Source organism: Abrus precatorius, unplaced genomic scaffold (assembly GCF_003935025.1).
Source record: "Abrus precatorius isolate BTA unplaced genomic scaffold, Abrus_2018 Scaffold9, whole genome shotgun sequence".
In the NCBI taxonomy this organism is placed as follows: domain Eukaryota; kingdom Viridiplantae; phylum Streptophyta; class Magnoliopsida; order Fabales; family Fabaceae; genus Abrus; species Abrus precatorius.
This window is the reverse complement of record NW_020874439.1, coordinates 13,282,980-13,297,736: the sequence shown is the minus strand read 5'-3', so window position 1 is coordinate 13,297,736 and position 14,757 is coordinate 13,282,980. Positions and strand designations below refer to the sequence as shown.

The following is a 14,757-nucleotide window of genomic DNA, read 5'->3' as shown; positions in this document are numbered from 1 at the left end:
AATTCAATAAAACCTATTTTGAAACTCGAATGCAATGTAGTTTTTGAAACCTTGAACCGGTTGATGAATTAGCCTTGCTTCATAATCATGTTGGTCGACCAATTAGAGAAGGGGATGAAGTTTCCGAAAATAAAAGAGAGGGAGACGAGAGGAATCCTTACGAAAGCTTTTATTTAAAATTCTAAAAATTAAGGCAAAAAAAATAGGGAAGAAGATCCCCACGTGAAATCATAAACCCTATTCAAGGACAAAATAATTGGGCTTAATTAAGGCCCAGCTTCCTAACGAGGTTCCTAAAACCCTAATTAAGTAATGTCAATAATAAAACCAAATTCTGAAAAATTCATTGCAGGACCGCAACATTGTGACGCAGTTTTGGGCCTGAAGATGTTCGAACTGGGATTTTCTCGCAACAGAGAAGTTGTAGATCTCTCTCTTATCTTTCTAGGGACACCAATTTTGTCCATTTCCGAGTAGTGTAGCTCCAGATATGGTTTTTTCAAGAAACTGTGTCAAAACAAGAATTTATGGCGGGAATTAAGAAAGATTTAAATTTAAATCCTAAATGACTTACCAACACAAATCTAAACTAACACATCAAAATAATATACTAAAAAGACTCAATTAAATCGAAAACATAGAGAGAATGATGTATTAAAATATGACTATCAAATACCCCCACACTTAATCCTTTGCACTCCGGGGTAAAACTTACAAAAATTCTCAAAACTTTCTAATGAATTTCCAATGCCAAGAATAAAGAAAGAGAACAAACACTTCTAGAATCAAGGCAACAAACAATCTATGAGACACAAATGACATTAAGAGTAAGCAAGAAGACAAGTCAAAATAAAGAAAGATTCAACAATGATAGAACCTCACAAGGTAGTATATAGCTCTTAACTCTAAAAAAAATAAAAATTCGGCTAGTGTTTACACTCAATCACAACATGAAAAGTAGCACACTTAAGTTTTGACAAGCTTCTAATTTCCACAACTTGAAACACATGCAATTAAAGATCAAAAGGACTTTTATTTAGCTTGTAATGTGGCCAAGGTAAAGGTTAGGTGAGAAAGATATTAAGGCTAAACAACCAAAGAGAAAAGAGGAGCAATGGGGAATAAGTTCAAATAAGCAAAGGGATTACCCCTTGAAACATCTCCTAAATCCTATGTATTTTTTTTTTCTTAATACCAAACAACTCAACATCAATATCCACAATTTAGAATAAGCATTCCCTAGAAGTACCCCCACACTTATTAAAGACCCATTCCCAAAACAATTCCAAAGCTCCTTTAATCCCTAAGGTTATGGAACATCATGGTTATTTAATTTTATTTATTTATTTATTTTTATAGTTCATAATGAGCTAAAGTCAAGGAAGGGTTATAAAGGCTCAAAGGGGGTAAACAAGTGGAATTAATGCGAGGTAAGTCAATTTGGCAAAGTGGCTACATTTTGAAAGAAGGCCTAAATCATATCAATAATGCATGTGACAAGAAGCTTCAAAAAGATACAAGGCAAAACCAAAGGTAATCTAGCAACATGAGTGAAATCACACAAGAAAGAAGTAAAATATGCTCAAAATTCTCACAAGGTTCATATTCTATCATTAATGAATCAAACTCATCCTTTTTCAAGTAACTTGCTCAACTAAAAATGTAAAAATGACTCATATCAAGTATTGCAACCTATCAACTAAAAATGGTGTAACAACTTTCACAATTCCTACATCTAGAAATTAAAAGGAAAGAATGAAAATTTGTGTAACTACTCCAACAAAACATCATCAAAACAGAAAAGTAGAGGCACAAAAAACATGCAGAATTCGTACTCCAAAACAGCAGAAAAACAGAAAATAGAATTATAAACAGCAGCAGAAAAATGAAATCTGCAACAGAAAACAAAAACTGCAGAACAGAAAATGAAATCTGTAGAAATCAGCACAGCAAAAAAAATGAAAATAGAAAACAGCAAAACAGAAACAGCAGAAAATGAAAAATGAAAACAGAAACAGCAGAACAGAAAATGAAAACAAAAAACCAGAAAAATGAAAACAGAAAATAGCAACACAATATGCATGCAACTCCCCCCACACTAAAAATCACATTGCCCTCAATGCAGCAACACAACAAAGACAATTTCAAAGAATACAGAATGGGGAAAGAACTCCCTCAAGGTCCAAGGGTTGGTGCTTCCAAGGCTATGCTTTCTACATTTTTCTCCTCCAACTTTGGACTTTGATGAAATTCCTTGAGTTGATGTCCATTGACCTTGAAAATGCTACCGGTAACTTTATTCTTAATCTCAACTGCACCATGGGAAAACACATTAGTAATAACAAAAGGACCATCCCATCTAGATCTAAGTTTACCGGCTATAAGTTTTAGGCGGGAATTGAACAAAAGCACTTGTTCGCCCACTTTGAACTCCTTTCTCAAAATATTTCTATCATGAAAACGTTTGACTTTTTCTTTATAGATCTTCGAGCTCTCATAGGCCTCCAAGCAAAGCTCCTCAAGTTGTTGTAATTGAAGCTTCCTTTCCATACCTGCTTGTTCAAACTCTAAGTTACAATGTCTAACCGCCCAATATGCTCTATGCTCGATCTCAACGGGCAGATGACATGCTTTACCAAACACAATCCTGTAAGGGGACATCCCAATCGGTGTCCGGTAAGCCATCCTATGGGCCCAAAGAGCATCCTCCAAAAATTTGCTCCAATCCTTTCTATTGGGGTGGACTATCTTCTGCAAAATCTGCTTGATTTCCCTGTTAAAAACCTCAACCTGCCCATTAGTTTGGGGATGATAAGCTGTAGACACTCTATGCACAACCCCATACTTATGAAGCAAAGCCTGCATGCTCCTATTGCAGAAGTGGCTTCCCCTGTCACTGATAATGGCTTTAGGCACACCGAATCTGCAAAAAATGTTGGATCTAACAAAATCCACAACAACTTTAGAATCATTAGTTTTGGTGGCCTTAGCCTCCACCCATTTAGAAACATAATCAACAGCTAGTAAAATGAATGTGTAACCAAAAGATGCAGGGAATGGACCCATAAAATCAATACCCCAAACATCAAAAACCTCACAGAAAATGATCGGTTGCTGGGGCATCTCATGCCTGTGTGTAATGGTCGTCCCTGCTCTTTCACACTGCTCACAGGTGCTAGAGATCTGATGTGCATCTCTGAAAATGGTAGGCCAGTAAAACCCACTCTCCAACACCTTCCTAGCTGTCCTGTATGATCCATAATGTCCTCCCACAAGTTAACTATGACAAAACTGAAGCATAGAATGGATCTCGTGATCTGGAATGCACCTGCGGATTACCTGGTCACTGCAAAATCTCCACAAATAAGGGTCATCCCAAACATAATATTTAGCCTCACTTTTCAAGTTTGGCTATCTGTGCTCTAGATGCATCTGGAGGAAAGACACCTGCAACCAAGTAATTCACAATATCAGCAAACCAAGGAGTAATATCATGCAACTGCATCAACTGCTCCTCAGGAAAATCATCTCTAATAGGAAAGGGATCAACATTCCCTCCCTTAATCCTACTCAAGTGGTCTGCTACCAAGTTCTCTGCACCACTCCTATCTCTGATCTCAACATCAAACTCCTGAAGGAGAAGCATCCACCTGATCAATCTAGGTTTAGCATCGGGCTTCTTCAACAAGAATTTCAAAGCTGCATGGTCAGAAAACACAATAATCCTAGAGCCTAGCAAATATGAACGAAATTTATCTAAGGCAAATACAATAGCTAGAAGCTCTTTCTCAGTAGTGGTGTAATTAACTTGAGCTGCATCCAACGTGCGAGAAGCATAGGCTATAACATGAGAAAGTCTCCCAACCCACTGAGCTAAAACAGCTCCAAGTGCAAAGTTGGATGCGTCGCACATGAGCTCAAAAGGAAGCTCCCAATCAGGTGGCTGAACAATGGGTGTGGTGGTCAGCCGCCTCTTCAACTCCTGAAAAGCTAGCTGACAGGGCTCATAAAAAACAAACTCTACTTCCTTCTGCAGCAACTTGGACAATGGTAATGCAATCTTGCTGAAGTCCTGTATAAACCTCCTGTAAAAACCTGCATGTCCAAGAAAGGAACGCACTTCTCTCACAGAAGTGGGGTAAGGGAGAGAAGCAATGATATCAATTTTAGCCTTATCAACCTGAATACCTTGACTGGAGACTAAGTGACCCAAGACTATACCCTGTGTGACCAAAAAATGACACTTTTCAAAATTTAACACAAGGTTAGTTTGGATGCACCTATGTAACACCTTAGATAAATTCTCTAGGCATGCATCAAATGAAGAACCATAGACAGTAAAATCATCCATAAACACCTCCATGCAACTCTCCAAAAGGTCAGAAAATATACTAACCATACACCTCTGAAAGGTGCCCGGAGCGTTGCACAAGCCAAATGGCATCCTAGTGTAAGCAAATGTGCCAAATGGGCAGGTGAATGTGGTCTTGTGCTGGTCCTCCGGTGCAATATGAACCTGCATGTACCCAGAAAATCCATCTAAAAAGCAGTAATGGGATTTACCTGCCAGCCTTTCCAATACCTGATCGATGAATGGAAGAGGGAAATGATCCTTGCGAGTTGCCTAGTTAAGTCTCCTGTAATCTATGCAAACTCGCCAACTATTTTGAACTCTAGTTGGAACCAACTCATCATCCTGGTTCTTCACCACAGTCATCCCAGTCTTCTTTGGGACCACCTGCACAGGACTAACCCACTTACTGTCAGAAATAGGATAAATAATACCTGCTGCCAGTAGCTTTGTGACCTCCTTCTTCACAACATCTAGAATAGTAGGGTTGAGTCGCCTCTGTGGCTGTCTCACAGGTCGAAACTCATCCTCCAATAAAATTCGGTGCATACAAATGGCAGGACTAATTCCAGGAAGATCAGCAAGGGTCCAACCAATGGCCTTCCTATGATCTCTCAAGACCTGCAGTAATCTCTCCTCTTGATCAGATTTGAGATCCCGAGCTATAATGACAGGAAGTCGCTGGTTGTCCTCTAGGTAAGCATACTTCAGATGTGCAGGTAAAGGCTTAAGCTCTATTGATGGAGATGGAGCTAGATCAACTGCTGGTAGTGAATCATCTACTGGTGTAACCATATCTGCTGCACCTGCAACATCAACACTACAAACAGCACACACAGAAGAATCATCACAAGCACATGATGGGTCAGTAAGGTCTGAGGAATCAGCAAACAAATCATCTAAATTTGTACAATCATGAACAAGTAAATCAATAACATCCAAACTGAAAACAGAATGGTTTTCTGTTGGGTGTCTCATTGCCTCAAAAATGTTGAACTGCACCAAATTGTCACCAAACTCCATAGAAAGGGTCCCTGCATGCACATCTATCTTTGTTCGTGCCGTCCTCAAGAATGGTCTCCCAAGGATCAATGTAGCATGGCTGGGCAGGTCATCCTCCATCTCTAGAATATAAAAATCAGTAAGGAAAAGGAGGTCCTCAACTTTGACAAGAACATCTTCTACGACACCAAGTGGCTGCACAGTGCTCTTGTTTGCTAACTGGACTACAATTCCTGTAGGAATCAAATCTCCAATCTGCAAGGATCTAAAAACAGATGCAGGCATAACATTAATTGAAGCACCTAAATCCAGCATAGCATTTGTAAAAACTTCCTCTCCAATAGTGCAAGGGATGGTGAAAGTTCCTAGATCCTTGCACTTCTGTGGCAACTCAGGGAGCAAGTTTTGTGGAATGATTGCAGACACATTTTTATTCTGGAGGAGTGCAGAGCCATTTCTTCCCATGCTCACTCTCTCATTGCCCTTTAGCTTCCTCTTGTTGGTACACAATTCCTTTAGGAACTTTGCATATTTTGGAACTTGTCAGATGGCGTCAAGGAGGGGAATATTTACTTCTATTCTGCTGAACATGTCCAGCAACTCATTGTCCGACTCTGGTTTTTTTCTTGCTGCTGCTGGTCTGCTCGGGAAAGGCAACGGAACATGTTTTTCAGTGGCACTACTCTCATTTTCAGAATCTGGTGCTGCAGCTACAACTGCTGGTAACTCTTTTCCACTTCGCAGGGTAATAGCACTCACATTGCCCTTTGGATTCATGACTGTTTGAGAAGGCAAATTACTGGAGCCTTGAGACTGAATCTGACTCACTTGAGTGGCTAGCTGTCCAACCTGAATCTTCAAATCCTGGACGGTTGCTTGCATGTTCTGTTGAAACTGCAGGTTGTTTGCAGCAATCTGTTGCATCATCTCTTGGAATGATGGCTCGCTCCTTTGTGCAGGAGGAGGTGTTGAAGGTGGAGGTGGCTGTTGCCTGAATGGAGGTTGATATTTGCCTGCAGCAGGTTGAAATGAAGATTGTTGACCTTGTTGCTGCTGCCCCCATTTCAGGTTTGGATGATCTCTCCAGCCCGGGTTATATGTCTGGGAATACGGGTTATAATTCTGCTGTTAGTGTGGAGATCTATATTGCTGCTGTTGGTTGGTGTAGATTCCAGAAACATTCGCATCCGTCTCTTGCAGGGTAGGGCATGAATCTGTAGGATGCTTAGTGGAAGTACATATCCCACAGACTCTTGCTAGCTGCTCACTTACTGGATTCACTTGTTGTTGGCCAATTGCCAAATGCCTCACCATGGTGGTCAGCTCATTGATTTTGTTTTCCAGCCTTTGATTTTCCACACCATGAACAGCAGCAGTACCAGCACCAAGTGCTATCTCATTCACTCCCTTAGCGGCTCCTCTGAATCTGAATTGTTGAGTGTTGGCTGCCATGTTTGTAATAAGCTGTCTCGCAGCCTGTGGTGTCTTGTCCATCAATGCTCCTCCACTTGCTGCATCTATCATGCTCCTGTCCATCAAAGTTAGCCCTTCATAAAAATATTGAATTAGTAATTGCTCACTTATCTGATGGTGAGGGCAGGTAGCACACAGTTTGTTGAATCTCTCCCAGTAGTCATACAAGGTCTCTCCATTCAGCTGCCTTATAACACAAATCTCTTTTCTTATTGCAGCGGTTCTGGAGGCAAGGAAGAATTTCTCCAGAAATAACCTCTTCATTTGATTCCATGTGGTGATTGTTGAAGGTAGGAAGTAGAGCCAATCCTTCGCAACACCATCCAGGGAGAAGGGGAACGCCTTCATCTTGACATGGTCTTCAGGCACTCCTTGTGGTCTCATGGTGGAACACACCACATGGAACTCTTTTAAATGCTTGTGAGGATCTTCACCTGCAAGTCCATGAAACTTTGGCAACAAATGGATAAGTCCAGATTTAAGCTCATAAGAGGTTGTTTCATCTTCAGGATATTGGACACACCATGACTGATACACAACATTAGGTGTGGCCAATTCCTTCAAAGTTAGCTCAAGATTATCAGCCATGTTCTCCCTAACAACAGGAATAACAGTAATAGTTTCAGAATCACCAAGTAAGCTACCACTACCACTACCACTACCACTGTTTTTGCTAGATCTTATCCTCCGAAGTGTTCTTTCTATTTCAGGGTCAGGTTCATGCAATATAACAGGGTTGGCCCTGGTCATTCAAGGTTAGAACCAACAAGAACAGAAAATACTCAATGAATGCACAAATTCAGTTTACAGAACCCTAGGACAATTCCTATAAAAGGAGAATTGGTCTTGAACCTTAGGAGGCAGTTTTTGGAAACGAAAGACTCAGAGACGGAAGCAGGATAAGATCAAGCGTTTTAATTCATCTCTTTTGTAATTTTAATTTCAAGATGTTTAGGTTCTAACTTTCCTTTGAGTATCTAGATGTAATGAATCCTAATTGACTAAATTTTCTGGATTCTTCTAATGCTATTTCATGTTCCTTTCTCTTGGGTTTAATTGAGTAGTATCAATTTTCTTCTATCTTGTTTTCTTGTTTGAATTTGAGTAAAATTCTTGCATGAATTTAACATTGCTCAATTAAAAAGACTTGAATGTATTTCTAGAGATAGAAAGACGTGAGTTTTCTGTATTAGGATTAACCCTAATTATGGAATTCATAATGAACTTAATGCAACCCAGGGGTATTAATTAAGGAAGAGATTCCGATTAATCAACTGAGGGTTAAGAATTATTATCCTTGAGAAAAGTATTGATTTAATTTGGAATTTCCTGCAGCGATAAGGGTTTGGAACTAAGTAGTTGAAGAAGAATTTCAGTTATTTGGACACTTAGGGGGATTTACAGTCTAGATACTTGCCTTTTTACATTGAATACCTTTAGTCATAATTTTCTATAATTTATTTTCACTAGAATATTTGTTCCTTTTAATTTATTATTCTTTTACTTTTAGCAATTTCATCAACAAGGTTTATTTTTCATATTTATTAACAATTACGCAATTAAGGAAAAGTTTCTTAATAACAGTCCCTGTGGATACGACACTTGGTACTTTAATTTTAATTTTAAATATTACTTCGACAACGAGTACACTTGCCCAGTGATCAGATTTTTACACACCAAGTTTTTGGCGCCGTTGCCGGGGACTGTTTAATTAGGATTCCCTTTATTACGTATTTACTAATTTTATTTATTTCTTTAGTCTTGAATTAACTTATCTATTTTTCTTTCATTCTTTTTAGGAGCTGATTTTTCTGGTGTATGATCAGAACCCGTTCTACTGCACTATCTGAAGAACTATTTGAATTTGACCCAGAGATCGAAAGAACTTGGCAAAAAATTTGGAAAGAGAGGCGACTGCTAGTACAGAGGGAAAACACACAAACCCACATGGAAGGAATGGCAAACAACGAAGATCAACCAAGGACCATGTCCGATTATGCTCGTCCATCATTAACTGGGACAGAATCTAGCATTGTCCGTCCGGATGTGCAGGGAAATTTTGAAATAAAGCCCAATGTTATTCAGATGGTTCAGCAGTTTGTTCAATTTGATGGGTTGCAAGATGAAGACCCAAACGCTCACATCGCTAATTTTCTGGAGATCTGTGGTACTTTCAAGATTAATGGAGCTACTGATGATGCAATCCGCTTGAGGCTATTCCCATTTTCTCTCAGGAGTAGAGCAAAGCAATGGTTGAACTCTCTCCCGTGAGGATCTATCACTTCATGGGAGGTGATGAATTCATTTTTTATTATATTTTTACTTGCCTTTTTGGTGCTCCTTAATAGAAAAAAATGGACTTAGATTGTGCAAATAATATAGAAATCACATTTTGAGTAAATATCATAGGTTTATTAATTTTTGGTTAATTTGCATTTAATTACATAGATATAGATTGCAATTTTAATTATCTTGATGATTTTACAGAATGCCCAAGTTAAATTTGAGAAATCTTGGTCCTTGGATGAAAGTTGCCCCCAAAGTAGCCACTTTTGGGAGCAAAAGTGGCAACTACAGCAAGTCTGGGCATTAAAAGTTCCAAAGTAGCCACTTTCAAGACCAAAAGTGACAACTCCAGAAGTTCCAGGGATGCTAAATTGGAAGCATGATGCGCGTGGTTACTATGGGCTCTCAAAGTAACCACGCGCACCAAAGTAGCTACTATCAAGCCCAAAAGTGACAACTCCAGAAGCTCCAGGGACGCTAATTTTGAAGCCTTCCTGCGCGTGGTTACTATGGGCTCTCAAAGTAACCACGCGCACCAAAGTAGCTACTTTCAGCACAAATAGTGGCAACTCCAGAGAAGTGGCAATCCTCCCATCATGCGCGTAGACACTTTCAGGGCCCAAAGTGGACACTTTCAAAGGCAAAAGTGGACACTTTGGTGACATGTCATCCACTATAAATAGATTTTAGGAATTAGGGTACGGGATTTTTGACATTTTACACAATTTTCTTTGCCAAATTAGGATAATTTCTTACGACATTGGAGTCTTGGGTGACAGCCAAGGGTCCTCTATAGGTTTTAATTTCCAATTTCTCTTTTGATTTTTGTTGAATTTGCATTAATGATGTTTACGTTCTTGCATTTCTTTCTCTCTTTTGTGAAGCCCATCCACATGGAGGGCTAAACTTCCTTATAATTCCTAGTCAATGCACATGAATCTTGAATTCTTGGGATTAATTGCAATACAAATCTTTCTTTCCTTGAATTTATTAACCCCAATCTCTGAATGAAATGGAATTTGCATGAAGGGAACATTGCTTAATGAACCCTAATTTACCTAACGAAATTCTAATTCAAAATTGCTTAATTTTGGTTAATCCTTGAGGTTGCTTAATCTTAGGGATAGAGATTGGAGCCCATTAAGATGCTTAATTTTAATTGGGATGTTAAAGTTAGTCTTCGCTTGTTAGATTAACTTAATTTAAGGGAAAGAAAAGGGATTATTGAATCATTTGGAAGAACAATGATAGAACTCATTGCTTGACTAGGGATTACTCATTTTAATTGATTGAATTTCATTAAATTTACATTTCGTTCTTGATTAAAACCCGGAAATTGACAAACCTCCCCCCAATTTACTTGCTTTAAAATACATGTTTACACTTGTTCGATGTATGTTCTCAACCAAAAATTCCTTGGAGACGACCTAGGATAACACCCTAGTACTGCATTCATTTCTTTGCATATTTGATGAGGATTAACGACAATCTTTTGCATGACGAGTAGTAAAAATCGTTTCATCAAATTGGCGCCGTTGCCGGGGAGTTTTTGGTGCTTAACTTATGTTGAACATGCTTGGTGCTCTGTTTTTGTGTCTTACATATTAGTGTGTTTGTTTCATTTTGAGTTTTTGTATTGTGTTGATAGTCATACGAATTTTATGGTCTGTTTCTGCATTATCATTGCATGATTTTCTGCATCATTCACTTCATTTCTAGTGCCGCAATTTTTCAATTACTCACTTTCAATTTTCTGCACTCATTTTGCTGCATATTTCTCTGTTTTTCTGCACTTTATGCTGCATAATTCTGTAGAATTCTGTAGAGAGATTTTAAACTGTTCTTGTTATTTCATTTACTCAATTTGCTTTCAATTTAGTTAGTTGATATCTAGTGCATGACCCGATCAAACCCTGGAGATTTGTATCAATTAGACCAGGAGATTGATAGGACTTTTCATAGGAACATTAGGACACATAGGGATCACTCTGAACACTCTGAACCATCATCATCTCCTACTGCATCTTTGCAATTAGTGACACCAATTTCTGTTTACTCTTCTACATTTTCACTTGACTCTAGTTTTGGAGTAATGGCAAGTGATGAGAGGACTCTTAAGGAGCTAGCTGCACCGGATGTCACATACCAAACATTGTGCATCCAATATCCAGATGTGGATGCCCCTTTTGTTTTGAAAACTGGATTAATTCACCTTCTACCTAAATTCCATGGTTTTGCAGGTGAAGACCCTCACAAACACTTGAAGGAGTTTCACATTGTATGTTCCACTATGAGACCTCAAGGTGTTCTGGAGGAGCATGTCAAATTGAAGGCATTTCCATTCTCTCTTATGGATTTGGCTAAAGACTGGTTGTATTATCTTCCACCTGGCTCTATTACAAGTTGGGACACCCTCAAGAGATTGTTCCTGGAAAAAATTTTCCCTGCCTCAAGAGCTGCCTCAATAAGAAAGGAAATATGTGGTATTAGGCAGTTAGAAAGGGAAAGTCTCTATGAATACTGGAAGAGGTTTAAAAGACTATGTGCCAGCTGCCCCCACCACCAAATTAGCGATCAATTGCTAATCCAATACTTCTATGAGGGATTACACCCAATGGATAGAAGTATGATCGATGCAGCGAGTGGAGGAGCTGTGGTAGATAAGACCCCTGTGGCAGCCTGGAACTTGATAGAAAACATGGCTGCCAACTCCCAGCAATTTGCAACTAGACAAAATTCTTGTGTTACTAGAGGTGTGCATGAAGTTCAAGCTACAGAACCAAACAAATTGGAGCACAAGATTGATGAGCTAGCCTCCATGGTAAAGCAATTAGCTGCAATGCAAAAGAGTGATGTCTCTGCAACACCTCCACCACCAATTCCAGCTACACTTTGCAGAATATGCTCAGCTGCAGATCATTACACAGACAGCTGCCCTACATTGCAGGAGTCAGACACTCCTGAATGTAACCCCCAAGCCTATGCTGCAAATACTTACACTGACAAATTTCCTTTTCAGCAGCAGCAGCAACAACCAAACTGGGACCTTTCTTCAAACCGGTACAACTCGGGCTGGCGAAATCATCCAAACTTGAGGTGGGGAGGAAATTCCAACCAGCAAAATCAGCAAAGCAACAATTACCAAGCTAGTCAAGGTAGGCCACATCAGCCACGCCAATGGAATGATCAACAACATGGGCAACAACCTCACCAACAGCAGCAAGCATCCTCATCCCAAGCCTCTTCTTGTCAAAAGAATGAGCCATCATTGGAGGAGCTTGTGAAGCAGATGGCCATGAGCAACATTAATTTTCAACAGCAAACAGAGGCCAGTATCAAAACAATTGAGAACCAGATGGGACAGTTGGCTTCCTCTATAAATCAAATTCAGTCCCAAGGTTCAGGCAACCTCCCAGCACAGACAGTCACCAACCCAAAGAATGTCAGTGCAATTACTCTGCGGTCTGAGAAGGTAATGCAAGAGCCTGAAATGCCTAGGAAAAAGGAGATCCCACGCCCCTTGGTTGAAGAAAGGGAGGAAGAAAATGCACCCACCACTCAAGAAGTGGTAGAAGAAGCTGAAAGGGCAATTCCACCACCTTTTCCTCAAAGGGTTATGGTCACCAAACCCAGTAAGAAGGCTGAGGAGAGTGACAAAGAAATTTTGGATACTTTCAGAAAAGTTGAAGTCAATATCCCCTTGTTAGATGCTATCAAGCAAATCCCAAAGTACGCCAAATTTCTTAAGGACTTGTGCACTCATAGAAGGCGGCTAAAGGGTAATGAAAGAGTGAACATGGGGAGGAATGTATCAGCTCTTTTTGAGAGGCAGAAAACTTCCATGCCTGAGAAATGCAAAGATCCAGGGACGTTTACTATTCCCTGCATTATAGGCAACAATAGGATAGATAATGCCATGCTTGATTTAGGTGCATCTATTAATGTTATGCCTTTATCTATCTTCACATCTTTGTCTCTTGGACCATTACAGCCCACAGGTGTCATCATCCAGCTAGCAAACAGGAGCACAGCACATCCAGCTGGACTTGTGGAGGATGTGTTAGTAAGGGTGAATGACCTCATTTTTCCAGCTGATTTTTACATCCTTGACATGAAAGAGTCAATGAATAGTATTGCACCAATCATTTTGGGAAGACCGTTCTTAAAGACTACGAGAACGAAGATTGATGTGCATGCCGGATCACTTACTATGGAGTTTGGAGACAGTGTTGTCCGCTTTAACATACTGGATGCTATGAAGCACCCAAATGAAGAACACTCTGTTTTCCACATTAACCATCTTGATGAATTAATAGATGATAGTTTGTCTGAATTTCTAGGAGGAGACTCTCTCCTTAATTTTTCTGATTGTGTAGATACTTCCAATTGTGAATCGTGTAATAGTTCTTCTCTGTGTGACATTTGTGCTGAGATTTCTGATTATTTGAATGCAAATTCTACTACTTTCAACGTTGATGAACCTGAAAATTCCATAGGATTAGAATGTGATGTATTAAGCACAACAAGTACAGTTGAATCTAACGCCTTTGGTTTGAATATTGCAGAGACTTTGCCAAATGAAAGTGCCAAATCACTTCCTTCTGTGGAGCAACCTCCCACATTGGAGTTGAAGCCCCTACCAGAACATTATGAGAAGCTCCCGGTCATTATTTCCACCAAGCTTGAAGACGATCAAGAGGAGCTATTGTTGGAAGTAATTAAAAGGGACAAGAGAGCTATTGGATGGACTTTAGCTAACATTCCTGGTATTAGCCCTCTCATGTGCATGCACAAAATTCTGTTGAAAGGGGGGACCAAACTAGTGAAGCAACTTCAGAGGAAAAGAAAGAGAAAAAGGAAGAGGAAAAGGAAGCCACAACTCCAAGAACTAGAAGCGCTGCACTTAGGAGCATATGAAGACTCAAGAACCTACAAGGAGAGAACCAAGCAGTATCATGATAAATTGATAGGTAGAGGAGAGTCTTGTGTAGGTCAAAAGATGCTTCTATTCAACTCATGTCTCAAGTTCATGACTGGAAGGCTGCATTCCAGGTGGATTGGTCCATCAACAGTTACACAAGTATTTCCTAATGGTGCAGTGGAAATCAAGAGTGACTCCACTAACAAATGTTTCACAGTGAATGGACATCGCCTGAAGCATTTTTTGGAGAACTTAGTTCCCTTGGAGGAGATTGAAGAGGTGGATGTGTACTCCCCCATCATTTCCTTCAACCAAGACCCCTGTCATGAGTAAATCACTTTGCACGTCAAGCTAGTGACGTTAAAGAAGCGCTCTGTGAGAGGCAACTCACACGTGAATAAGGATTTTTGCTCTTTCCCTTTGCATTCTTTCAATTGAGTTTTTGTTTTTATTTGTTTTCATTTGTAAATACAATTCAATTTTGTGTAAATAATTTTCTGTGGACTTAGAATTTTTGCAGGGATTGTGGCAGCAACAAAAACTTTGGGTACTCATTCATGCTTGGTACAATTTGTTTTTCGTGAGAGTGGTCACTTTCGTAGGCCATAGTGGTCACTTTGGCTCAAGGTAAGCATGTTTCTCACTGTAGTTCCCACTTTTAAGAGTGAAAGTGGCTACTTTGACACCTAGGAGGTCAATAGTTTGCGCGTGGACACTTTCTAGT

The 14,757-nt window shown here is 39.7% G+C and overlaps 1 protein-coding gene across 1 annotated transcript; it reads right to left on the bottom strand.

The window, feature by feature from the left end:
• Positions 1-1,364: 1,364 nt before the first annotated feature.
• Positions 1,365-6,280, bottom strand: LOC113850853. Its single transcript, XM_027481378.1, has 2 exons — positions 6,037-6,280; positions 1,365-5,250 (listed from the first exon to the last, which is right to left on the bottom strand). Exons 1-2 carry the CDS (start codon positions 6,278-6,280, stop codon positions 4,625-4,627), a joined length of 870 nt encoding a protein of 289 aa, XP_027337179.1. The 3' UTR covers positions 1,365-4,624.
• Positions 6,281-14,757: the final 8,477 nt, after the last annotated feature.